This window comes from Neolamprologus brichardi, chromosome 10 (genome assembly GCF_056152115.1).
Source record: "Neolamprologus brichardi isolate AB-2024 chromosome 10, ASM5615211v1, whole genome shotgun sequence".
Taxonomy (NCBI): domain Eukaryota; kingdom Metazoa; phylum Chordata; class Actinopteri; order Cichliformes; family Cichlidae; genus Neolamprologus; species Neolamprologus brichardi.
The window spans coordinates 13,770,903-13,796,884 of NC_142113.1; the positions used below are offsets into that span (position 1 = coordinate 13,770,903).

Genomic DNA, 25,982 nt, shown 5'->3' on the forward strand with positions numbered 1-25,982 from the left:
TTGAGTGTCCTGAAATAAAATTTATCACTTGACTCGAGTTTTTTGGTGTTGCAAACGAGCCACGTGACTCTTTTGGCTGACTTGTGCTAATAATAACAAAAGTATATTATGTGACTTGTCAGGGTGGACATTTCCTGTGAGAGCGAGCTCGCTGGAGAAATGAAGCTTCGAAATCTCCTCCTGCCGCTTGCAGTCGGCAGGAAGTGGACACAAGGAAGGCAACATCTGCACAGCACTATGCAGCTTAATTAATTAAGAACAACTTTATGGGGAGATTAGCAAATAGAGTAAATGACTGCAGCTAATTATACTTCATTCAATGAGGTCTCCACTACCTTTATCTGGATGCTGTTGTTAGTGAGCTGGCCAGATGCATCACTACATGGCACTGGTATGGATACAAAAACAGCATAAGATGATACAGTGAGAACACCCACACACACTCCAATACACTTCTTATTTAACATAAACATATGCATGAAACCATTCTCACCTTGCTTTGTTTTGCAAACTCAAATCTTTGCTTTTAGTTTTATGTCTTTATGCTTTTTACAATTTTACCGAAAGGCCAAAAGAGAGAAGAACAAAACACCCAATGATGCTGAGGGACACAACTAATAATTTTTACCATTTAACATCTGCTGGCAACTCGTGGAGAGCTGATCTTGTGTGGAGGACCTTCAGAGTTCATGGGATTGTTGCCATCTTGTTCTGTTATTTGAAATGTTTATTCTTGTGCAATGTTCACCTAGGATATAAACTTAATATTTTCCATGATGGGTGTTGTTCTGGCTGGTGTGGTCAACTCACAACATGGTCTCTGGTCCGCTCCTGTCATTGTTTGTTTGGGCTTTTGGCATACCTAAATGTTTTACAAGGAGGGAAATGAAACCATTTGCTAGCCTTGGATATAAACGCGTTGTGTTCTCATAGGAAACATTCTGATGTTTTATTTAAAGAAAACTTGGCAGTGGAAAAAAACACCACTTCTGTCTTTAAAATGTTTTCTATCCATCCATTTTTTAATATCTTATCCCGTGGGGGGAAGGGCTATCCCACTTGACAGAGGATACCTTGAAACAACCACATCACTTTAGCATCAATTTCAAGCCATGAGTTAACCTAAAATTGCATTTATCTGGCCAGGAGGAAGCTGGAGTAATCAGAGAAAACTCATGAGGTTCAAACCTGATTATATAAATGATGGATATGATGTTAACCACTGGTCATCTGGACTTGAGTTTGGCATTTTGACCATAGCCAATGAAATAAGGGATTGAGAGCACAAGGTCCTAAGATAAGCATTTGCTGAGGTCATATATAAGGTGAACTTTCCTATAGACTTAAATACAACATGACCTCCTTTGTGCAAAGACAGAGTTGCCCCCTGCTGGCTGTTTCTGCACTAGTTGTGCCAGACTGCTGATCCTTGTGGGTAAGGGGTTAAAAGGCTGTGGTCAAAGAAAATAATGAATGGGCTACTATAGAAAATAAATTACCTATTTTATAAGTGTTCTTGTGAGTCTGAGTCTTGCAACTGCTCTGTGTTCTGCACTGTAATTACTCCAGTCCTTTTTGGCCACAATAGAACCATTACACTATATATTTATTGCATTTTGTGTTACCCTCTTGGTCAAATCTTCAATGTGATATTTTTCAATCTGATATCTAAAAATCACATTTCCAAAACCTGATTGCAGCTTCTACTGGTAAACAGAAATGTGTTTTCTGTTTACAAATAACTTAATATCATGCATGAGATTTTTTTTTTGATAGATTATAGGTTAACAAGTCATTTACAACACAAACAATCATTTTATGACAAATGCAAATCACCTCAGTTACTAACTCAGTTACTTTTTTGAAGAAGTAACTATAACTAATTACCTTTTCAAAGTAACTTGCCCAACAGTGGTTGTATCACTGCAATAGAGCACTTTGCTCTGAGACTGCAGGTTTACTTGCGGTTCCTCAGGTAGAATGGGAGGCAGAGCTTTCAGCTTTCAGGTCCCTCTGTTGTTGAACCACCTCCCATTTGGGATTTGGGAGGCAGACACCCTCTCTACTTATAAGATTAGACTTAAAACTTTCCTTTTTGATCAAGCTTATAGTTAGGTCTGGATCAGGTGAACCTGTCCCCCTTAGTTATGCTGCAATAGGGCTAAGGTGCTGGGGAGGTTCTTCTTTACTCACCTTTTTTCCCCACTCACTGTGTTTATACACCACTTTGCATTTAATCATGAGTAGTTGTTAATCTCTGGTTCTCTTCCATAGTGTGTCTGTGTTCTGTCTACCTCCCCTCATCCCCAACTAGTTGCAACAAATGGCCATGCGTCCCTGAGCCTGTTTCTGCTGGAGGTTTCTACGTGTTACAAGGGAGGTTTTCCTTCACTGTCACCAAAGCATTTGCTCATAAGGGATCATCTGATTGTTGGTGTTTTCATTATGTTCTCTCTGTTATTTTAGGGTCTTTACCTTACAAAAGCTCCTTAAGGCAATTGTTGTTGTGATTTGGTGTAATATAAAGAAAACTGAATTGAATTAAATGTTTAATTTAAATTTCACAAATAGCTCCTTTAAAGTATATATGTTCATACTGTATGTTTTCTCTTTCTCATTATGTTTTTCTTCTCCTCCACCACTCCTCTCTCTCCTCCTTCACTTCCACTTTATCCTTTTCCTCCTCACTTCGAGCCTCATCTCCTGAGCTGAAGACAGAGCTCTAATACACAAAAATGTGCATAAACATGTTTATTCATTCCCAATATTGTTGCAGTTGCTTGCAACTTTGATGTATCTGGACAGATGACAATGAGCTGGCTAGACAACAACAACAGCTGGTTATAAGTTAGCACTACATGCTAACTTACATAAGTTAGCCTAACAACTAATGTTAGGCTTGAGTGTCATAAAAAGGACACTTTCCCTCTAATAAACAGTTTGATTATATTCTCACATCTTAAGAGAGTTTATTCACTAAGTATCCAAGTCTGAAAATGTTATATCCACTTTAAAGAAGGCTAACAGCAGCTAACAGCAACAAAAACTGCAGCGCTTACTAACAGAAAATGTCCTCAACAACTGACCTCAGTATTGCTGCCACTGATCAGAAGGGAACTTACTTGACTGATTGAGTTGTATCGGACTCCTTTCACAAAGATTTACATCCTCCTAGCGTAAATAGACATGGACACTGGCTGAATAAACAGCAGACCTAAAGCCTACATTCACCAGATTTGTTTTTCCTAGAGCGACTACAGTAGATAAGATTATGTAACTGAGCTGAGAGGAAAACAGAATTCAGTTGACTGCAATCTGCAATCTACTGACATCTAGTGGCGAAATCTTCCACACTGTACCTTTAAAGAAAAATAATTGAATGTACTGAATATTTGATGTGTTTGTTTCTTCACTTGTTATTATTAGAATGTGTTAAATTTGTTGTAACTTCTGCTGCTCTCTTTGCCAGGTCTCTCTTTAAAAAGAGATGCACTAAGGTCAGGTTATCTTCTGTTTTAAGTTTGTTGTTTTTTTGCACATTTCAAATTATAAACAAGTACAAGAAAGAAAATATTTAGAGCCGCTTCAAGGTTCCCTGTATGTGAAAGCGATTATTTAAAATACTGTAACGCATTAGGCTCCAGTTTCCATCATTCCCCGCTTTGCACCCCCGTAATTAGGTGAACCAGGTGCGCTCAGCCAATCAGGTGTAGACAGAGCATTGCCCCAGGGGACGTTAAATCATACAGTTCTTCTGGAGAGGTGTCCGTCACACCTTGCAGTGTTTTGCTTTAATAAGCCACAGCTTGCAGCTCGGAAAAGTGGAAATATCAACCACATGTCATCTGCTGCGTTTGTCGTCGCCTGGTGGCCGCACGGGGGAAGCCCACAGCGTGAGCAGACAGGCAGAGTGAAGGCACACAGGGCTCAGAGCATGTCGCCTCCTGTTGCTGCAGCTCACTGTGGGATCTGCTGTCGACCTTTCACACTGTACACATGAAGGCAGAAAGCTTTTTTGCGCCTCTCCTCGCTATGTGCGACCCGGACCTTTGGATGAGTTTACCAGCAAAACGTCTCCTCTGAGCCTGGAGAGGGGAAATTTAAAAAAAAAACGGGTTTGTCGTTTGCGGGGATTTTCTTTTTCTTTTTTTGACACAACTTGTCAGAGAAGTCGTTTTCTGCTCCTGCTACTGCTGGCGGTTTGTTCGGAGCTTCTTGCGGTGTAAAAGTGTGAAACAAGTAAAAGAGAGCAACAGATGTTTCTGGTGGATATGCGGCCGGCTGAGGAATGAAAGCTGCAGCGAGGCACCGGCGGCCCTTCCAGCGGTTCTGCTGCTGTGGAGTCGGGCTGGTCGCCGTCATTTGGCTCGCGCAGGTCATCCAGGCACCAGGTGAGACCTTAATATAGACACAGAGGCTGAGCGCGCCTGCGTGCGTCTACTCTATAAATCCGAACAGATATCAGCTGTAGGATGTCTCGTAAGATTGAAATAAAATGTAAAACACATTCTTTCTCTTCACATTCGCAGTATAATGAATCTGACTTTCCACGCATGTGTGTTGGCTCTCAAGAATGAGAAATGCCGCTGCTGTGCCCACTCAGATGCTAAATTATTATTATCTCGTTCTTATATAAAGATATATGATGATTAATTCTCTGCATCCTGGCAGTGAGGAGGAGAAACCAGAAGGAAATTGTTTAAAAACGCACACACACGCACTTAGATGTGTATTAAAGATAGTGCTTCTCTCAACTAGAGCTACAGGAAACTAGTAGAAACGCTGCATAATTCATGTGTTTGTCTTCAAGAAAAAATAAAGATGTATGTATTACATATGTATACCTGTGGTACAGCTGCAGATGCACGTGTGTAGAAATACATGTACATTATTCCAACACTTAATGGTGATGAATAAGTAGGAGAGCAGGCAGGTGCGCACTGGATTGATTGTCAAGTTGAAATCTGCAGCAGGGTCTGTTCACCCTGAGGGAAGGTGACAGTTTGACGATTACATAAAGCAGTGACAAACTGTGGCATGTTTAAATCCAATCACTGCAGATAAGGTCATTTATGGGTTGGGCTTCAATTTATATTACATCTTCATCTCTGAAGAATTACTGTAGGGCATGTTTAATTTTTCGGGGCATATTTGCCTTATCCCCAAATAGACCGCCTGCCCTGTTAGTGTCCTCCTGTTCCCAGGCAGTTACCCGAAAGCAGCGAACATGGCTTTCAGTGGACAAAATAAAATGTTGCTAAGTGTTGTTAATTAATAGTTAAATTAATCTAATTTGTCTCGGTTCGTTTCTTTTGGCAACATGTGACATAACTCATATCCCCTAGGACTGATGCCTGCAGCCTCCAGGGTAAAATAAACTTACATCTATAAAAGGACATGTAGTGAAGGAAATGTCACATAAGTAACTGGCTTTATAATTTGTGCATACACACACACGCACACCTCCATCTTTATGTGCTTCCGTCTCCTTAAAACACAACCCCTCTAAGATTATGCGACACTTCCAGTTGCATCAGTAGCCGCTAAGTTAGATGCGTTATTCTCATCTAACAGCATTGCACCTAAAGGCATCACCCCGCCCCCTCACCCTTGTCCTCCTCCAGCTCATCATCATCCCCTCATCGCCTTTGCTGATGTGATCCCTCACTGTCACGCACACTCATCAGCACCAGCATCACCAACTGCGTTGCACCCCTCTGCCACCCTTTGTTCAGATAAATATTTGAATAGGTGAACTTTTTGTTCCATCACTAGTGGGTTTTTTTTGGTTTTTTTTACCTTTGGGCTTCATCCCAGTAGCACAGGACATCCTTGGTGGAAGAGTGTCCTTCTGAATGAGCCGTATCATTAATATTTATACTTCACCTTTAAATTATGAGTGTGCCCATCAGCTCTGAAGAGGGTTTCCGAACTGAGACCAAGGCTGCTCAACTTAAAACCATATAAAAGCACAAAGCGCTGGGCAAAGCATGTGTCCTGCTGTTTGTAATGATGACAGGCAGGTTACTCTCACAATAGTTGGAAAATATTACACATACTGTAGCATCCTGAATACCACTGCTCCTATAACCATTTATGGATGTGTAGCTCTGTTACTATCAGTCTGATACTGGGGTGGGGAAAAGAGAAGCTTTACATTAAGGATTGGTAGAATGCATTACAATCCAAAGCAAGCTATTGTCATGTATTTCTGTGCAAAATCATGTTTACTGTGATTTTTGCCAAAGAAAAAGATTAATGGTAAAATATTCATTGTTTTTAAGCAATGCAAAACACAAGAAACACCCTTCGGACACCAATATTATCACATGAGCAAGACACTTCCAACATGGGAGCTCGTCTCAGTTTCTGGGAAGATGTAAAAAAGCTTAGCAGGTTTAGTGAACGTTAATCTTTTTCACATTTTTCTGTCAACTTTGCAGAAGTAAACATAATATGTAAGCAAAGTACACACATGGCTGTACCAATACTGCTAATTTATATAACCAGCAGACATGAGGCAACTTTGGGATCATTTGGAGCTGTGTTTGTGTCTACCTGATAAAATTCAGCATATATGTGAACTTTTAATAGTACCAAGTTTCTATAAAGTGAAACACACATTTTGCCCGTGTTGCTGGGCATCTACCGCACGTTCACAGATAAACCCACGGCTGACGAGAGCACTGAGAATCAACCAATCAATTTTTTTAAAGCTGCATAAACCTGACAAAATGCTCCCGAGTCCCTCCACATGAAATCTTCATGCTTTTTCTTAAACACCTGCATGAAGATTACAGTGACACATCCACGTATGTAGATCTCGAAAGATTGAACAGCTCAAGTATTTGGATCTTTTACGTAAGTAAAGGTAGCAGTACTACAGTGTAAACACAGATAGTAATGTTGCTGCTCACACAAAATAACGGTGACATTTTAGGATAGGAACATTGTGCACACGTCCAGATGCCTGTCGTTGAGGTACGTAGAAAGGTTTGGCACATGTTCTTCTGTTATAAAAAATACTGTGAAACTGTGATCATCCATGATTTGTTCCTAACTGTCCGACTCTAAAATGTCTCCACACTTTTTTTTAAGTTTTTGATTTGGTATTGTCTGCACTCAGATGTTAATCAAAATGTGGCTGAGGTATAATTCAGGTTGAATTTAATGTTTATCAGCTCTTTGTTTAGCGACACAGGACACTTACTAAATGTGCAGTGTGAATGTCAAAGAGACCCAGAGGACTACAGCGTTATCTACGTGGAAACATTGCAGTGTTTCTGTGTAGATAACAGTGTTTCCATGAGAAGATTGGACTGCAGATTCCCCCCCCCCCCCCCCCAGACATTTTACCTGTATTGCTACCTTTTGAGGATTTCACTGTCAGGCAGATTTACTACTGCAGACTGCTGTCTGTCTGGCCTTGTGGAGGCAGTGAAGGTGTTTGGGGTTAGATCTCAGGAAGCCAGCCTGTCAGTCATTGTGTGACTGGCATCAAATGTCTTGTTTCCGCCAAAGATGGCGATACTACTAGGTTTTCAGAGAGGAAAAGAAGATAGCGTAGGGCCTTGTTAATCTGTATCTTAAATAACACATTGTTGTTTCAAGTCAGACAAAGGGAGGAAAAAAGAAGCTTTAAAGGTTTGTATGGTAGTTAGATCATTAATCCCAGTTTAGCACAAGTTACAAAAAGATTCCAAATATTTGATTTCTTCATCACATTAAGACTAAAAACAAAAATAAACAAAAGAAATCATAAATTATGCTGACATAACTTGCTTGGCCCTTCCCACAGTCTGCACTGCCATGCAGTGAGCTATGACCAAAATTATGTATTTAAAGTTTATGTGTTTATACTGGACCATTTCTCAGCAGGATTAAGGTATTTCCATTCAAACACCTCATTTCTTGTTCCATCAGCTTTCATCACTGATCAGTCTGGTTCCTTTTTCCTTTGTTTACATGTAAATGTTAGGGCCTCTAGCAGACAGTCTTATCTACTGTAACAGTAAAGTTGTCCAAATTTAACACCATTGATCATCCTTCTGGTCAGCGTGAAAGTAAACACTGCGTTCTTAATGCGTGGAAAGTGTGTGCATGTGTAATTTCTGTTACAAAACTTGTAACTTCAAGGATGTCTTTAAAAAAACGTTCAAAAAAACGAAACACTGGAATTTTGAGGTTTAGCACCTTAGAAAACTTTACAATATAGTGCACTGAAAACTGTGTCCATGTAGTTGGAATGTGAAAATCTAAAGTGATAAATTCAGAGGCTAAATCATTTTTTAATCAGTGTTTGTTTAATTTAATTAAAGTTAGAAAAAAATTGCTTTTAGTTATATGAATGCTTATATTTAAAGTTATATACGCTCATTGGCCGCTTTGTTAGGTTCACCCATTCAACTGCTTGTCAGCCAATCACATGACACCAACTCAGTGTACTTAGAATGCTTTGAAAAAGAGAAAGTATCGAGCGAGCTGCAGTTCTCTGGGCTAAAATACCCTGTTGATCTCAGAGGTCAGAGGAGAATGACCAGATTAACTCAAATAACTGCTTGTTACAACCAAGGTATGCAGAAGAGCATCTCTGAACACGCAACACATTAAACCTTGAAGCAGCTGGGCTACGGTAGAAGACCGCAGCACATGCCACTCATGTCAGCTACAAACAAAAACACTAAGGCTACAACTCACACACAGGCTCACCAGAATTGGACAGCAGAAGATTTGAAAAGTGTTGCATGGTCTGATGAGTCTTAATTTTCTGCTGCCACATTCAGATGGTAGGGTAGACATGAAAACATGGATGTATCCTGCCTCGTATCAACAGTTCGTGCTGCTGGTTGTGGTGTAATGTAGTGGGGAATATTTTCCTATCACACTCTGGGCCTGCTTCTTATTGTTTAAACACCACAGCCTGCCAGAGTACTGTTGCTGCACACGTCCATCCCTTTATGACCACAGTGTACCCTCCTGTGTACCATCACGTACAGTGTATATAAGATTTCTGTAGTTACTGGACATTACACCAGCCTAATAAAAGGTCTATTTTAAGTTCATTTGTTTGCATTTGTTACCTCAGCACTCCTACACTCCATAACTCGTGACACTTTTGTTACACCTGATTGTTTTATGATGTGCGTTTGATTTGATGCCCTAGTAAACTACTTTGCAGGGTAGATTTTGAAGCTTGCTTAATTAATTATTATTGATTTGATGATTTTAAAAGCATACTTTTACAAAGAATTATTGACCATGTACATCTTTTTTCCTATAATATAAACCTATGTAAAATTCATAGGTTTTTCTTCAAGGTTTATCTAACCTGGGTAATCAACCTTGTGTATCATCCTGTATTCTTCCAGCAAAATAATGCGCTGTGTCACTAAGCTCAGATAATCTCAAAGTGGTTTCCTGAACATGACAATGAGTTCAGTGTACTCAAATGGCCTCCACAGTCATCAGATATTAATCCAATATAGCACCTTTGGGATGTGGAGGAGCAAGCAATGAATAAGCAGCTGTGTAGCCAAAATCTCAGAGGAATGTTTCCAACACCTTGTTGAATCTATTTATGAAGACAAAAGGGAATCCAACCCAATACCAGCGAGGCGTTTCTAATAAAGTGGCGAGTGAGTGTATTTTTCCCCACACTGGAAGCTATTGCTTATTCAGTGTTAAAGATAAAACTGATATTTGCTTTCTGGTAAGGAGGTGTGACAGTGTTTAGATTTATTAACAGACAAATTTATTAGTTCAACTGTAAACGGCTTTTAAAATATCTACTCTTCAAAACCCAGATATATGATACAGTTAGTCAAACAGCCATGCTGTGTGCAGATCATAGCATGTTGAGATTACAGGAATAAACATCACATATTTATGTCTCCTTTTTTTAATGAGCTAAAATGTTGGTTTAGGCATTTATAGATGTGTCCCAGTCACACGTGTGAAACGCGGTACAGAGCCATCTGTGGCAGAAACCTATTTGAATTTCACACGAGGCGAGTTCCTCTTGATACCTCAACATGAAAGCCTTCACGTCTCTTCTCAGCCTCGACCGCTGCCCTCGTGAAATGGGCTCATTGAGCTGTAAGGTACAAAGGGACACGACAGCACCCGGCAATCACGAAATGCATCAGAGGCAGACGCCGAGAGGCCTCATAATAAAAGGACGGCGTGTAGTAGAGAGCGTAATAACTCCCTCGCTATCTTCTCAGCCTGTAGTGGAAAGCTCTCAGTGGGTGGTGGTGGAGAAGGAGATCTGTATATATATATATTTATATTTATATATATATTTATTTCCATATATATATAGATTGTAGAGGCAGATTTATCTGATGGGACTTATTCAGCTGTCGCTCTGTCAAAGCTATAAAAGGAAACCCACACATTTCAACTGTTGAGGAATAAAATACACAACAGAAATAGACACTGTAAAGATTTCAGCACTGATGGCTGAGAAATAGTGAACATGCTGTTATCTCCCACAGACAGAAACACAACGCTACAGTGTGATTATTTATTTATTTGTTTTTTGCTAGACAACCCCAAAAAACCCTCACATTGGAAATTACAGTAAGATTGCTTGTCCAGCTTTCGAATTCGTCAATACAGAAAAAAAAAATGATGGTGTTGGTAAAAATGAACAGTTTTTAGGCAGCACACACACAGCTCTGAGAAATCGCGACAGGTATTTTAATTCAGCTAATTATTTTCGTTATGACCTCTGATTATTTAGTTTTCATTTTGGTTTTTAAAAAATCCAGTAATTGTTACAGGTGAGAGATGTAAACCAGCAAGTGTTTGACATTTTTGGCTTGAAAAGATCAATAAGCGGTTTGTCCTGTCGTCGGCTAATTAAAGAAACAATCCATCCACATGCCGTGCAAAACATTAGTGAGAATAGTTTTTGGTATTCACTCTAAATCAAAGCACCTTCTGAATCTGGAGTCCTGTGAGGCCTGTTCATTTGGCTGCTTTTGCACTAAAATGGCTCGTGTTGTTTTGCAACAGAGACAGAGTCTTTGGGGTTTCAGCCAGGCGTGAATGGTGAGACGCTACAATGGACACGAAGGTTAATGCAGGAGAAGTCAGACAACCAGAGCCTGGATCTGGATCAGCCCCGAGCAGGTGAGTCACCATTCTTTTCCTAAATAGATGCCGCTTGTTTCTCCAGGACACACCAGCAAGCTCCACAACACTGTCTGTACTTCCTTCCACTTATTCCACGTAGATAATGCCTTAAAAAAAACCTATATGCTCTATAACAGTGAATTTTTACATTTTCTTAAAACTGAAATAAAACAGTTTTATACACTGAGGCAGTCATTAGTTAGGAATATAGAAAGCAAGCTATGCTGACTGATTGTGTATGAGGGCGACCTGAACAGTGACCACCACCAACTCTGATTCTCCTGCTCCCTGGAATTCCCACTTTTCCACCTGCAGGTGCATATTTGTATTGGCAACTGGATCTCCTAAGATGAAGTAGCAGGGAGCCAAAACTTGTAGGAAGTACAGGTTGTTGGCATTTATTGTAATTTGTTCAAACAAAAACATGGCTTTTCAATGAGCTGTGTGCCAGCACATGATTTTACGCACCACAGTTCAAGTCATTTGAGACAAATGTTCTCTCAGACTTCTTGGGATGTTACAGTTGTGCTCTGTGTTGAAAGTGTCACCCCCTCTTTTGGTGTGGACACTCCCTGATCTTTCAGGTGCAAGTTTGAACCCTGTGTTGAAGTCACAGGAGGTGAGAAGAGGACTTCAAGGAAGCAACCCACAGTGGAGGCTGTGTATTACTGCAAAAGCCAAATTTATTTGGGGTTCTGGATTTTGTTTGGTTATTTATAGGCACAGTCTCTGATCTGATTTATAGTGTGGTTCAGCAGTTATTTCCTGCTGGGAGTTCTTATGTATTTGTATTGTGTGTGTGTGTGTGTGTGTGTGTGTGTGTGTACGCAGGTAAAAAAAAGAAGTCTACTAGAGATGTGCTTCTCCCCTGCAGGTGAACTGAAAGGTCACACAGAGTAGGCATTGTGTTGTCATGAGTGTGTAGTTTGCGTGTCAAGCTCGTGCACTGTAAAGAGCAGGAGATGGATGAAGCCCATAAGAAGACCAGCAGAGTGAAGATCCGATTAGATTTTCTGAGGTAGTCTGTCTCTAACAAATGCCCAGTTACTTTCTTTGCTTCCTTAGCTTTAGTCGGCCCTGAACGCTTCGGATGGATTCAAACTGCCCTTCATGAAATTATTACTGAGACATGCAGCCGCTGAGCAGCCGTAATGGGACTGCTGCTTCTCTGGTTCTCAGGCTGATTAGCTGGCTGGCTGACATGAGCTGCATTCATCACAGCTGACAGTTTTATTATTAAAAATTCAGATCGGAGAGGAAATCTCTTCATTGTTGTGCGGGGAGAATAGCACAGAGTAGATAAAATAACACGGCTTCTCAATGAAAAATCTGTTGCCCTTCTGACAGAATACAATTCAGTATCTCTGTATCATTTGCATTCCCTCTATGGCTGTTCTAATATTAGGCTGTCAGTCACAATCCTGTATTGTATGCAAACTGAACAGTTATTGTTGGAAGCTGAGGACAAAATTTCAAGCTTGGTCTTTGGGCAAGTTATGCTAATAATATTCCATGCAAATGGCCTGCCAAGACCACACTCCTCACTAAATGCCACCCAAAAACTGTTCTGCCTAATCCGGATGTGCAGCTTAAAAATAAATAAACACAGTACAGGGACATGAGTATTGGGCCACACCTCTTCATCTTTGAATTCAGGTGTCATTGCCACAGGTGTATAGGGTCAAGCACCTGGTCATGCAGTCTGCCTTCACAAACGTTTGCAGAAGAACGAGTCGTTGTTAAAGAGCTCACTGAATTTGAGCGTGTTGCTGTAATAAGATGCCACAGTTACAACAAGTGAGTTTGTGAAATTTCTTCTCTCCTTGCCCGAGGAGTTCAAACGCTCCTCGGGCAATGACATCTGCACAAAACCTGTGCCGACCAGGGGCAAGACTGCTCCTCTGAAGCCATGTTGAAACACCTCTAAGCAGTAATTTGGGAAATTATTTTGAAGCAGTAATTTAAGATAAAAACAATATACCACCAATCATCCTCTATTTATTTTATAATGTCTCTGCAAATCCACAATAAGTGCAAAATCTCGTCTTAAATACACCCGTCAGTATTTATAGCCTCCAGATTGATAGTTAACCATGCCTTCATCCCAGGCTGTCAGAATTAATCAACGCCCCCAGTAGACACGCACCCATCATTTTACATATAAGAAAAAAAATTGATTTTAATTTATTTTTTTTTCTGTTGCGTGATGATGAAAACAGATATACAGGTGAGATACAGGTAGCTCACTGTCCCTCAGTCTGCCACACATCCTTACAGTAGAGGTGCTCATACTTCGCACTCCTGAGATAAAATAATGAGATTCATTGTATCTTCACCCCAGTGCTCCATTTGTAACCAGTTTTATGTTTTTTCTTAATCTGATGACACATGACCTTTATTGAGTTCCTGGCTGCAAACAGATTTCCCTCATTATCTCTTACAAAGGCACAAGTGCACATGGGGAAGGTACTTGGCTGTGCTAATAGACTGGAGACATAAAGATGTAAAAAGGCTGGACAGGTAGTATAAGGCACAGCAGTGAGCACGGCCCGAGCCTCAGGTTGCAGTCCCCCTTCTCAGCCGGCCGCTTGACAGTGATTGCATAATCTGGAGTGTGATTAAAAACCCTGCCCTGGACCTCGGGGGATATTATCTCGGGGATTGCACAGTAACATTCAGCCCTCTGGCTCTCTTTTCATCCGTCTGCTTCTTAGCAAGATGGAGACGGTGTGAGCTGACAAGCCTCGAGGAGACTGTGGTTGCTAGGCAACTGAATGCTAAATTTTGAAACCCAGACAATTCAGTCTTTCAAGCATTAAAAGTGCAAAGAGCTAAAAATAGACAGCTGGCCTCGGGTGGGGGTTTAGGGTTCAAAGACTCCAAACGATGTAAATGAAGTAAATGGCTCAGGGTGCGTTGTTGTCGAGGTTTGTTATGTTTGTTTTGGCAAGCAACAGTCGGCTTAGAATAGTATTTTTCCACAGCCATTTTTGGAGAGTTTTTTTTCAAGAGGGAGGAAGTGTTGAGAAAGAAAAACTGGCAGATAATCCAACTCAAATTGTCTTCGAATGGTCCTGGACTGTTATCAGGGCGCTTACATTATACAGTCGCTAATGAAACTGGAGAAGAAGCTTTGCAAAACAGCAGATATGGGTCCTTGTTCCAGTTCATATTCTGTCCATTAAATACTCAGCGTTTTAGGGCTGAAAGTATGTTTATCACACTCTCCTTTAAAAGGAGCTGTTTATGTTTCAAATCAAATTTGCATGTATCCCTTCAAGTCTGCAGAGCCATTTCTCCATCTGGAGTGCTCTTGAAGTTGCTCAGTTTTGGAGATGTTGACTGCAAGAAAGTTGTCTCCTTACTATTAAATATATTGAAATTTGGTAGATACTTACAGGCATATTTAAATTCTCACATGAATACTGTGTAAGTATATCCGATTGTACTTAATTACACCCATAACTGCTTACTTATATACATACTTAATTACTTACATACTTACTGGCACATATAATGGATTAATAGCTTACATACTTACATAATTGCCTACTTACATACATACATGGATGCTTGCATACTTGCTGAAATACATACTTAACCCTTTGAAGCCTGAACCACAAAATAATAATTTTAATTTTTTAAATTCTAGTTTAAAAAATATATATGAATGAGTTTTCATTTGTAGTATATTTGCTACATCAAGCATTTTCTGACGTACTGTAAAACGTACAGTGTACACGTACAATGTATGTCGGTCTTTGGGGGAGAAAAAATTAAAATTGACGATAGAAGTGTCATGAAGTCTCAAAAACAAAAACCCATGTACCAAATATGGTGTACTTGGCTTTAAAAGGGTTATTTTCTTACTTGAATATTACATATAGTGACATACTTACTTATTTGCTTGTTTTCTTGCTTCATTAATGTCAAGAAAAGGTATCATATTTCCTTTCATAAAAGCAGCACCTACCTAGTACCTAAAAAAAAATCAAACACTCAGTCCTTGTTGTTAGCAGCTTTGTGTCTTTGTGCTGAGCTACAATCACCAACTATGGTTGTTGGAAGTGTGCAGTGAGCTAAGAGTGCTGCTCACCTCAGAGGAACTCACAGGGCTCTAGACTAACCTTCTGCCACAGTTACATTGGTGCGCCCAACTTGATTAACTGCATTGCTTAACCCCACTGTTTTACATGTTCACTATTCGCTGTCCATACAGACAAGATTGATTTATAAATGATTAACTAACAATCTTGTCAACACAAAGTTCTTTATTTGGAGCACAGTTCTAAAAGAAAGATAAGTTACTCAAAAAGTGCTTGTGCTTAAAGTGTGTTGGCACTCTTTGGCAATATTGTAGACAATGTTAAACTCAATCATCACATCGGCCTCCTCTGACGACCTCTTCTCCCCAGCGCTGAAAGGCAGCGGGGAGAGGGGGACACTTGGGGAGTGCATTTATCATGGCATTTAATTTGTTTTCTGGACACACTGTGCTTTTTTAGCGTTCAGAGGTTGATGGCTCCGTGTCAGAGGCTATGAATTTCAGACAGATCAGGGCTTAACTTAACGAAAAAGTCATCTTTTCTCATTAACCACAGCTACATCCACTTCTGTCGGGCCTAGGCTACATAAACACAAAACGAGGACCCGAAGCATCAGAATCTGTGAGTTCTCGGCCTTCAGCACCGATGGTGTGTCCGTGTACTTGCCGTTGGGTGAGAAAGCCGCCATCTCACTGATTCTGATGCGTCGGGTCCACGCTTTGTGTTTATGTCTTTGTGCAGAATCCGTTTACCTGCTCTCATTTGATGTTTTAGCTGTTTGGTGGTTGCTGAAATAGTTTTGTGAGCTTTAACCTGAGATTCTGGCGTTTCTGGCAAAATACATTTATATTTAAAAGTTGATTCAGGATTTTATAACTCGATATCGCTTTATTCAAGCTACTCACCTCTCTCTATCCACCTGCACTTTCAAACGAACACTAATGTAGAACTACAGGAATATCTTGACCGCGGCCAATCAGAGAGGTCCCGCCCCTTTTATCTCTGATTTGTTTAGACCACGATATGGGTATAATGTGTGTTTGTTGTTGACCACACGGAGACTTTCAGAGTTGCGAAGACAAGGTGCAACCTAGGACTTTTTTAGAAATTAGGTCGCATATGCAGCCAAATTGCTTGCACTCTAGAGCCCTCTTTGCATCCTGTCACAAACACATGCCTCCCATAGATAGATGCTGAGTTCTTCACAGTGATGTGGTTGGCTGGTATAGTAGTGCGGAAAGAAAATGGTTCATATATGAAACTGCTCACATAATGGTTTTGCATTTTAGGTCTTCTTTCGAGTTTAGTAACTAGGTCATGATTTCTGGAAACTCATTGCTGCAGTTTCTCAAATGCTTTTTGATGGTTTGAGCACAACAATGTGAATACCATTTACTTTTACTGTAGAGAAGCAAAAGCCACCATCTCTATGCAATGGATAAAATGTACTAAGACCACATTTTACTGTGGGGGTTGACCGGTATTCTTTTAAAATGAGTGATTAATTTGACGTTTTGTGTTTCTCCTTTGAGTTTATTGTCTTGCTAATGATGCATCGTGTTGTAGTTTTATTGAGTGAACGTACACCCCACAGTTTTCTTTTGTTCTCTGTTATCAGAACAGCGTAAAATGATGTTCAGCGTTTATTGATGTGAAAGGTGGTTGTTGGAGCTTGAAGCCTGCTGCTGTTTCATCAGCTTTGCATTCAATCTGCCTCAAAGGAAAGGGAATCAAAGAACAAATACATAATTGAATTTACACTACACACCTGGATAAAATATTTATTTTCTGATTTCTCATGAAAAATGCAGCTGAGTTCTCTCTCTCGCTCTCTCTTTGTTTGTGTGTGTGTGTGTGAGAGAGAGAGAGAGCGAAAGAGAGAGCAAGAGACTATACGCCAGCGCCAGTCTGGTTGGTGCATGATATGACTTTACTCGATATGCTTGTCAATACCGTAGCTTGGCTCCAGGACGCCCTGCAGACTTACAGATCGATAACATTATCCTGTACCGCCCACTGTCCATCCATCGACTCCGCTGAAGCTCCATGGAGGTTTGATTTCTAAAACCTGCAGAATTTGCTCAGCACTGACCTTATGCTTCAAGATCTAATCTGCAGCATGGCCTGTTTTTGATCTGGAGCGAGATAAAATACACATTCAAGAAACAATCTGTCCTCTCACACTGCAGATTTAAAAATAGACTAAGGTTGTCATCTGATGTCATTATGCTGTAAAGTAGCAACTGGTTGATTCGTCCATTCAGTTTGAAATGGAAACATTATTTTATAATGGCTATAAGTCTTGTGGAGGACTCAACTAAAAGCTAATAAAGTTTTATGCTGTAGATTTTCAGTGCGTTGAGGATGGAAGCAGACACATTAGGGTCAACTTGCACTTGTTTCTTTACAAACATGCTAAACCATACCTCCTGGTTTTTATTGTGCTTTAGAGTTAATCTTAAAAATTTATGTGCTGACCTTTTTCTTTAGCGACTTATTTTCAGCTATAAATGATTGCGTTTTCCTTCTATGCCAGTCTCACACTGACAAACTTCAACAAAGCAAAAAATACAACAGCAACTGTTGCTTTAAGGTCAGCATAAATCTTACTGGATAGTCTAGAGCACACAAAGAGTGATGAGTAGATTCATAGCACACAATCAGAGCGTACACCTGTCAGCCACAAGATTAAAACCATCAGTTTTATAGTGTTTAGACAGATTGGCTACGAGAACCTCTGGGGGTGGGGTGGATGGTGGACCAGATCTACCAGTTCTTTTAGGTTCTGTGTTTTGTAGAGTGGCCGGCCATGTGTGGCCAGGAGGCTAGACACACACTCATAGACCTGGCTAATGATGATATTCTTGGTAGTGGGGAACAACGACAAAAGAGAACATATGTTTCTTTGCCACCCCAGTGGCCGTCCCTAAAAATGATCTGACTCTGCTGGTGCCGCCCTGCTCTGTCAGCAGTTTGTAGTGTGATGGGGTACATTGTCCTATGAGACAAGGCTGCTGCCGTCAGGGAGCACAATTTGGGTGTTTTGGTTTTTAGTTAAAGTAAGATCCAGATAAATGCCTACACCCAAAGTCTGAAGTTGCTGCTCATATGTGGTGTATATAACAGGGGAAAAAATCCTTTGCAAGAAAAGGTTTTAGGTCTTGAATGACCAGCATATCATCAAGTTATTGTTAGGCTTGAGTTTGAGTTCTGTCAGCGTGCATAGCTCATCTAAATCCTCAGTTGTGTTTTTTTGTTTTTTTAATGTGAACAATTTATGTATTTGTATTTATACTGACATTTGAATTGTCCACCCATAGCATATATTTGCATTTGTGCATCTGAAAGTAGAGAAATGTTTTGTTGATATGAGCAGTTTTTAATTTGCACATAATCTAAATGATACTCGTCATCTGATATTTCCAATTGGCACAGATCTTGAAACATGTTTGGTGATTAAACATATTTTTGTCATTAAATTGTATGCAGTACAACATATATTTATTATTTTTATAATGTATTGGTCCCTGTTAATATTTTGGAATGATTTGTTTCTCTGATGCATTGTCTTTTGGACTAGAGGAAAGAATGTCCAAAATACACATGTCATTTTTTTAGTTTACAATTTATCACTTGGATTTTATAGAAATAGATGCATACTCAAGGAGATACCTCACTTTATTGAAACATCCTAAATCAAACAGTCATTTATTAATGTTAGTAATATGGTAATTACTTTTTTCCGGTAAAAATTTATATATTTTTTTACTTCAGAAACATCTTGGTGTAGCACAAATAGTAAGGAAACTTGTTGCAGGGTTATTTCTTTGTTGTAGCAATGCTCCTTGGCAATAAATATTATACCATTGGAACACCTGTTCATTTCCCTTTAAATTGAGCCACTTTTAGAAAAAGAAAAATGCGTTTAAGGGTTGAGCAGCAGAGTTGAGCAGCAGGGTTGAGAAGCAGGGTTGAGCAGCAGAGTTGAGCATGAGGGTTACGCCCATGAAAAACTTGGCAAATCTTCTCTGTCAATGCCAAACTGCTTATTCTGATATTGACTCTTAATTGGTGTCATGTTTATTGAAGAATCTTCACCAGCTTGAAGTTCCCCTGTGGCACGGGCCCTTTTTACAAACAGTCAGACATGGTATGCTTGGAGTAGACACCAACTAACCACAGGGTCCATGCTCACAGGTGCTGACAATCAGCCTTGATTGGAGCCTGATTGTCAGCACCTGTGGTACCAGAAGCTCAAAAGAAGTGTCAATAGCAGAATAAGTTGAAGATTTGGGGTTTTTTATGGGCAAAACCCACATGCTCAACTCTGCTGCTCAACCCACAAATGTGGCTCTGTTTAAGAGGAAATAAACTTCCCAACCGTAAAAGATTTATTACCAAGATGCATTTTTACAACAAAGAAATAATCAGCCAAACACAAATCTCCTTACTTTTTACACTGTTTATGTACCAGACTTTACAGTTTCATTCATGTTTGTCTTCTGAAGGGTTTAGCTAAAAGAGTTTGTCTATATATCAGTCAGTTTGATTTATAGAGCAATTTTATCCCTAAAGACATGGCTATTGACAGTATTTTCAGGTTTAACTTATTTACGGTGTTTAATAAACCCTTTGAATCTACCAACCCACTACATTTCTGTTTAGCAAAAAGGAACAAGTTAATTTTATACCCTACTTAGCAGTAAAGTATTACAAAAGCTGCTTGGTTGTGCTAGTTCAGGTTGTGAAGAAGTCCTTCCTGTCAGCAGTACAATGCATACTCGTGTTTCTGACAGTCTGTCACTTTACCAGCAACCACACAGCGAACTAAACAGATCTGAAGAGTCTGTTCTTTAGCAGTGCTGCTTGTGGAGGAGTGCAACAAAGATAAGTGAGCTGCTGTGAACACTGTGACAGACAGAACTGGATCAGAGGTGAATGAGCTGTGGGAGCTTCTTGTGATGCTGGCAATAAAAAACACTGAGCCCAGAGAAATGATATATAGACTATATATACTCTCAGAGTAACCGCACACCAGCGCTGCTGTCCACATGTTCCAAAGTGATTAGTAAACTTGTGACTTTACTGCTCTGATGGCGCAGCTGGCTCAAATCCCCTGATTGGGAAAGTTGCAGATGTGCGATCATCTTCGAGCCTCTGGTGTTTCCGTTTGTGGCCTTGCACTGTGAGACCACAGCGTTAGACTCTTGGCAAAAGCACATTCAGCAACCTTGAGGAAGCCAGTAGACTGTTTGTGTCTCTGTGTATCTGTGTGCCGTGCCCCCCCCCCCCCCCCCCCCCCCCCCGCTCTCTCAGACCTCTCCTGAGGGTTTGTTAGGAAAAATAAATATTTTTAGACATTACAGTCCAGAGCTGCTGTCACTTTTTTTTCTTTCCTTTTTTCATAAACCCTAACCATGGGAAACACATATTCACCTCCCCTTTTCTCACTGCTCTCTCAGTTGCCTTGCCTATGGCTTCCTACTGCCACCCATCAGAAAAAAGCTGCCCCCAGGGAGCAGGTCGCCATAGTAACTACCTTCACCAGAGCAACCCCTCAAAGGGTCCATCTGAGCTACATGTTGAAGCCCCTTCATTTCCATCCTAATCTGAGAGTTTGTGTGTTAGCACACATGTCCGACAGCTGACAGGCCGCTTGAGAAGGTGCATGAGGAGCTGCTTCAAATCCAGCCTCTTTCATTTGTCAGATTGGGTGACAGAAAGTTTACGTGCTAAGCCTTGACAGTTTATTGGACGAGCTGTGGCCCGCAGTAACAGCTGGACCACAAAGGAGCTTTTTTACCTCAGCCCGTCCACAAACTCATCTCGACTCTTAAAAACCATGCACAAGAAGCAGTTCGTGGCACAACAGCAAAAATGCAGAAACGTCACTGCACAAACATTTATTTTTTCAAACTGAACAAATTTCTGTCCCCCTCCTCGGGACCATATGGCCTCCTCCTCCTCTCGATCTCTGCCGCTGCAGAGTCAAAGATCAAATCTCATATTCCTGATCACAGGGGACCCTCTTTTAATCCATGCAATCTGTTGTTCGGTTTCCATGCAGCCGAGGTGCAGCGTGTATCGTGGCGGCTACGCTGTGCTTATTGTGTGCTTGTCGACCCGCTGTTGTCTCACAGAGCACAAGGGCTATTAATAGCTTCATGCTCCCCAGTAGTTTACATTCATCCAGCTCGGCTCAGAGTTGTAAATTGGAGCTGTACCACACACTCAAGGCTTTCTTTTGCAGTGTCGAGGGAACAGAGGGGAGCTAAGCTGTCATTAACAGTTCTTTTTTCCCCCTTTTTTTTTCTTTAAACTCAAGGGAGGACAGGAAGCAGCTGCCAGTTTCACTTCCACCTCACTTCCTGTCTCATTTGTCACTGCAAAACGAACACTGCGTCTCTGTGATGCTGCAGTTTGTAGCTTGTCTGTCAGAGATCTTACCTGAAATTGGTGATGATGATGATGATGATAAAAAATTATATATTCATTTAAAACGTGTTTACAAATGATGATTAATAAAAATAGCCTTCTGGGTTTTTTTCTTTCTGTTTTTTGTTTTGTTTGCAGGTTGCAGGTTTCAGTTTTTAGTTGGCATTTATTTAATAAAACGTGTGTACCTTGCAGCCATCCATGAGTTTCCAGAGGACATCTTCACCAAGGAGCAGAGGAAGAATGGGGCCGTGTGTCTCCATGCACTCTGTGTGAGTATTTCTTGCAATGTTGCCTCAAATCTGCACATTTTTCCTCTCCATTTATAACCCTGAGTCATGATGCTGACACTTGACATCAATGCAGAATAAACGCACACAACAGGACGACATGTATAGCTGGTTTATGTTATGTAAAGGCAAAGTGTGTATGGGTCCCTCTCTTCCAGGCCATCTACATGTTCTACGCTCTGGCAATTGTCTGTGATGACTACTTTGTTCCTTCCCTTGAGAAAATATCTGAGGTGAGGAAAACCAGCCCCAGCTGGCCTTCAGATATAAATTTATTGTTTTAAAATATTATTATCGGACTATTCAAACTGTTTTTTAATTAAATTTTCCAGAACCTTCAGCTCAGTGAAGATGTAGCCGGGGCCACATTTATGGCTGCTGGAAGCTCAGCTCCAGAGCTTTTCACCTCTCTCATTGGTTAGTAACCCAGCTAGTCTTAACCAAGTAGCAGCTCTTTCCATTCAGAGAGAGCATTTGTTTTCACTGCTTGTCATCAGATTAAATGAGAAAAAGTGATGTTTGTCAGCAGACAGTGCCAAAACCTGGTGAAGTGGAGCATGGGTAAAGAATTGCTTAACTTTCAAAATAAAGCAAAGCTTTTGGGAGAGGATTGGCTCTCTTCAATCCTCTCGTGGTTTCAAAGGTCCTGATCGAAGTAGGTACCGGACATATCCAGGAGATGTCAGCAGAGTCCAGTTTAAAGCAGCACAATGATTTTTCTTAGTAGATCATATTTTAGCTTGATTCTCATCTGGGGTTTACAAGGATAAACAGCCCCTAAAAACACAGAATGACAGACAGATTTTATCTGACATCAGACAAATCCTCTGCACTTTTTCAGGTGTCTTCATCACTAAAGGGGACGTTGGCGTCGGCACAATCGTGGGCTCAGCTGTCTTCAACATCCTGGTCATAATTGGTTTGAGTGGAATCTTTGCAGGCCAGGTAGATTAAACTTGTGACTCTTACTCACATCTTACAGCCAGATGTTTGTCACATGTGGTGTAACTTTTCTTTTTCCATGCTTGTTTAAAGGGAAACTGTTGTGCTTTTAGATATTGCTACAGTGGTGATGTGTTTGTTAAACGTTATTAAAGTTTCAAATGAGTTCAGACTGCTTTAAAGGCTCGGTCTTCCACAGTTTTTTCCACTCCACTGCCAAACAGAGGGGTTTAGTCTGAGCGTGGTCATCTCAGGACAAAGCAACTTATCAAACTGGTGTAAAGAACCTTCATTTAATCTGGCTTTGAAATGGATAATTGGCAAATGTTATTAATAAAATGTAATAGAAGACATTGCAATAGAAGAAACCTGTTCATGCGCAGCTCTGAATAATGAATAATAAAATATTGTAACACGAGTATCTGTTCTCCACAGACAGTGGTTCTGACATGGTGGTCTCTCTTTAGAGATTCCTCCTACTACATCCTGTCAGTACTGACTCTCATCATGGTGAGATACACATTTAAACAATAAAGAGTAGTTCCTCTGGGCTCCGTGTCATCCTTTTTGCTTTTAAACTGTCTTTTCTTTCTCCTTAGGTCATCTATGATGCCACAGTCGTCTGGTGAGTCCACACAGCTTTTTCATTCTTAAAGGTTGTTTTAAGAAATTTTCAACTCCCTGTTTTTTTTGTGTGAGCCAGTACTTTACACTGTTTTCACTGCTTGTATAAATGAGCTCAGTTTGACCTTTGAGACTCGGTGTGTTTAAAAAGTCTGTCAGGAATCGGATTAAATGGGTTGGATTGCAACAGGAGCTGACGTTCCTGTTGACATGATTTTATTCCTCGTTTGCGGTTTACTGATGACGAGAATTGTAAATGTCACAAAAAATGAATTTAAAGCGTATTTTAATTTATTAGTAATGGCAGCATTATAGCTGTGATAACGGACTGTGGTAAATCTAATATGTTTCTGATTTATTCTTGAAAAATAGTAACATCTGAACAAATATTTCTAATCAGAGGCATGAAAGGAAAATGTTAGTAAATTAATTTTGATTGATTCTTTTGGAGGTTTATGCCATCAGTGGCACTCATTTCAGTCATTTGCAGCTTATTTGTAAGATTGATTTGATACTGGTTGTTAGATTGATTTCTTTTGTGTAACTCTTCCTTTACAGCTGTTTTTTTCCCCCCGCTCTGGATGCCTTCTTCACTTCTCATCCCGAGACCTTTAGAGTAAAAGAGCTTTCCATTGTTTGCAGTGTTGGGATTTTATTGAAAGGGTAGATTTATTCAAGGATCTAATGTCCACTGTGGCGCTGAATTCCTTCGTGATATATAGCGGGCTGTTTATTGAGTCCCACACCGAGGCAATCTTGGTGTATTTCACCTCACCGCTGTTTGCAGCGGCGTCTTTTACTGTCAGTCCTGTTTGTTGGTACGGATTGTATTTGAACTTGTTCCCTGGCATCCTAGTGCTCAAAGTAGTTCAGAAAGGACAGAGCAGACTGCAGCACACTGAACTTATTGTGCTCTCTGTGTCCGTTTCACTGCTGTCAGTCATAGCTTTATTTATTCACAAATCAGGAAAAGTAGAAGTAACTTTATCCAATATAAAATAATTTACTGTTATCCTTCTCGATTAAACAAAATGGGTTTAATTAAGGATGCTATATGCTGGGAATGTAACACAAAAAGAGGCACTTATGTGCATGCACGCGAGTGTGCTAAAGTTTTTCTGTTTTGAAGACATCTTTACGATTGTATCGGCCAATGGTTGAAGTGTGATTTGCCTAGATCACCAACACTGTGTCTCCTTGGAGACAGTGGTGTCATGCCACAGCTGAATAAGTATGCAGTGGGCCTATTGAGGGTCGGGTTAGGGATTCGTGCCTGACTAATTCTCAGGTTTTGGAAAGAATCTCAAACTGTGACAGTGAAAATGTGGCAGTGATGTTGAGAAGTGATGTTGTGAAGGCTTAGCTGTAAAAAATAGAGATGGCCAAGGAACAATGGGACAGTTTCAGTGAATTCATATTCAAAGACAAAGAGAAAACATGCATAATCTGAAGTGAACTGGACAGTGTGTACTAGACGTTTAGCTGCTTATTTTACAAATTGCTTTGTATGACTCACTCTGTGTCAGTGTTTCTGAACTGCCTTGTTTTGTGTTGATGTTTTTATATATATTTCAACTACATTTATATCCCTATATAAAAAATCATTCACAAAACACTTCACTTCTCTTTGACCTTTATGGGAAAAGCCATGGGGTCAAGGAAAGATATGAAGGGGAATTCATAAGGACTTAGCAAAAGATAAATGCAGTGTTAGGATGACTAATTGCAGGCTTTTTAAATGCATTTTTTTAAAGGATTTATATTCAAATTTGTATATATAAAGTGAAACGCAGTGCTTATAAAATTGAGATTAGTTGCTCGTCTTCTCTACTCATATGTTCTTGTACTTTATTTTGTATGCATTCTTTTTTTTATCCAAGTTACGATCTTCTCCACCTTCATGTTGTAATGTTCATAGCTCATGTGTGGGTTTAAGAACCTGTTGAAGGTTCTGATTGAAAACATTTTTATTAGTTTCGAGAAAGTTGATTCACTTTATCCAGATTTAATGTTTTCAGTGGGAGAAACTTTTCATCGCTCAACTAAGAAGCAGAAGCTGCAGTCAGGTGAACAGAATTAACTTTATCAGGGTTTCTTTCCCTGGATTAGTGAGCATGCATTGAGACATATCAGCAGAGTATGGCAATGGAAATGGAAAATAGGTTGGGTGTTTGTTTGCACACTCCATCACTTTGGATTGCAATTTAATAAATGATGCCCAAGTGTCTCCTCTGCTAACGGAGCATTACAGGAAGCACTGAAGTACCCCTTCTTAGTATTTAGAAGATCTGCTACTGTCATGGCCCCTGTCCAGATGCTTCTGGGATACCTCACTGAGTTTGGAATCTCTCTGAGCAAAACTGACTCCTCAACCACAAACTATAAGAAACTATAAGAAGTTGGTTTAAGGCGCTCCTATGTTACTGAGTTCAAATGACAGTCTGTTGGTAAAATCTGAATGATAATGGACTTTTAAAGCCATGTTTTTGGTGGTTTCTGGCAATTC

At 40.2% G+C, this 25,982-nt stretch overlaps 1 protein-coding gene across 1 annotated transcript in view; it reads left to right on the forward strand.

The window, feature by feature from the left end:
* The first annotated feature begins 3,910 nt into the window (after positions 1–3,910).
* LOC102792026 (sodium/potassium/calcium exchanger 3) overlaps positions 3,911–25,982 on the forward strand; it is a 28,761-nt gene continuing 6,689 nt past the window's right edge. Inside the window, exons 1-8 of the mRNA XM_006802223.2 lie at positions 3,911–4,391; positions 11,020–11,136; positions 21,816–21,892; positions 22,069–22,143; positions 22,243–22,327; positions 22,752–22,855; positions 23,288–23,362; positions 23,452–23,477. Coding sequence (XP_006802286.2) covers positions 4,289–4,391; positions 11,020–11,136; positions 21,816–21,892; positions 22,069–22,143; positions 22,243–22,327; positions 22,752–22,855; positions 23,288–23,362; positions 23,452–23,477 — 662 coding nt within the window. The 5' untranslated portion in view covers positions 3,911–4,288. The remainder of the gene's footprint in view (positions 4,392–11,019; positions 11,137–21,815; positions 21,893–22,068; positions 22,144–22,242; positions 22,328–22,751; positions 22,856–23,287; positions 23,363–23,451; positions 23,478–25,982) is intronic.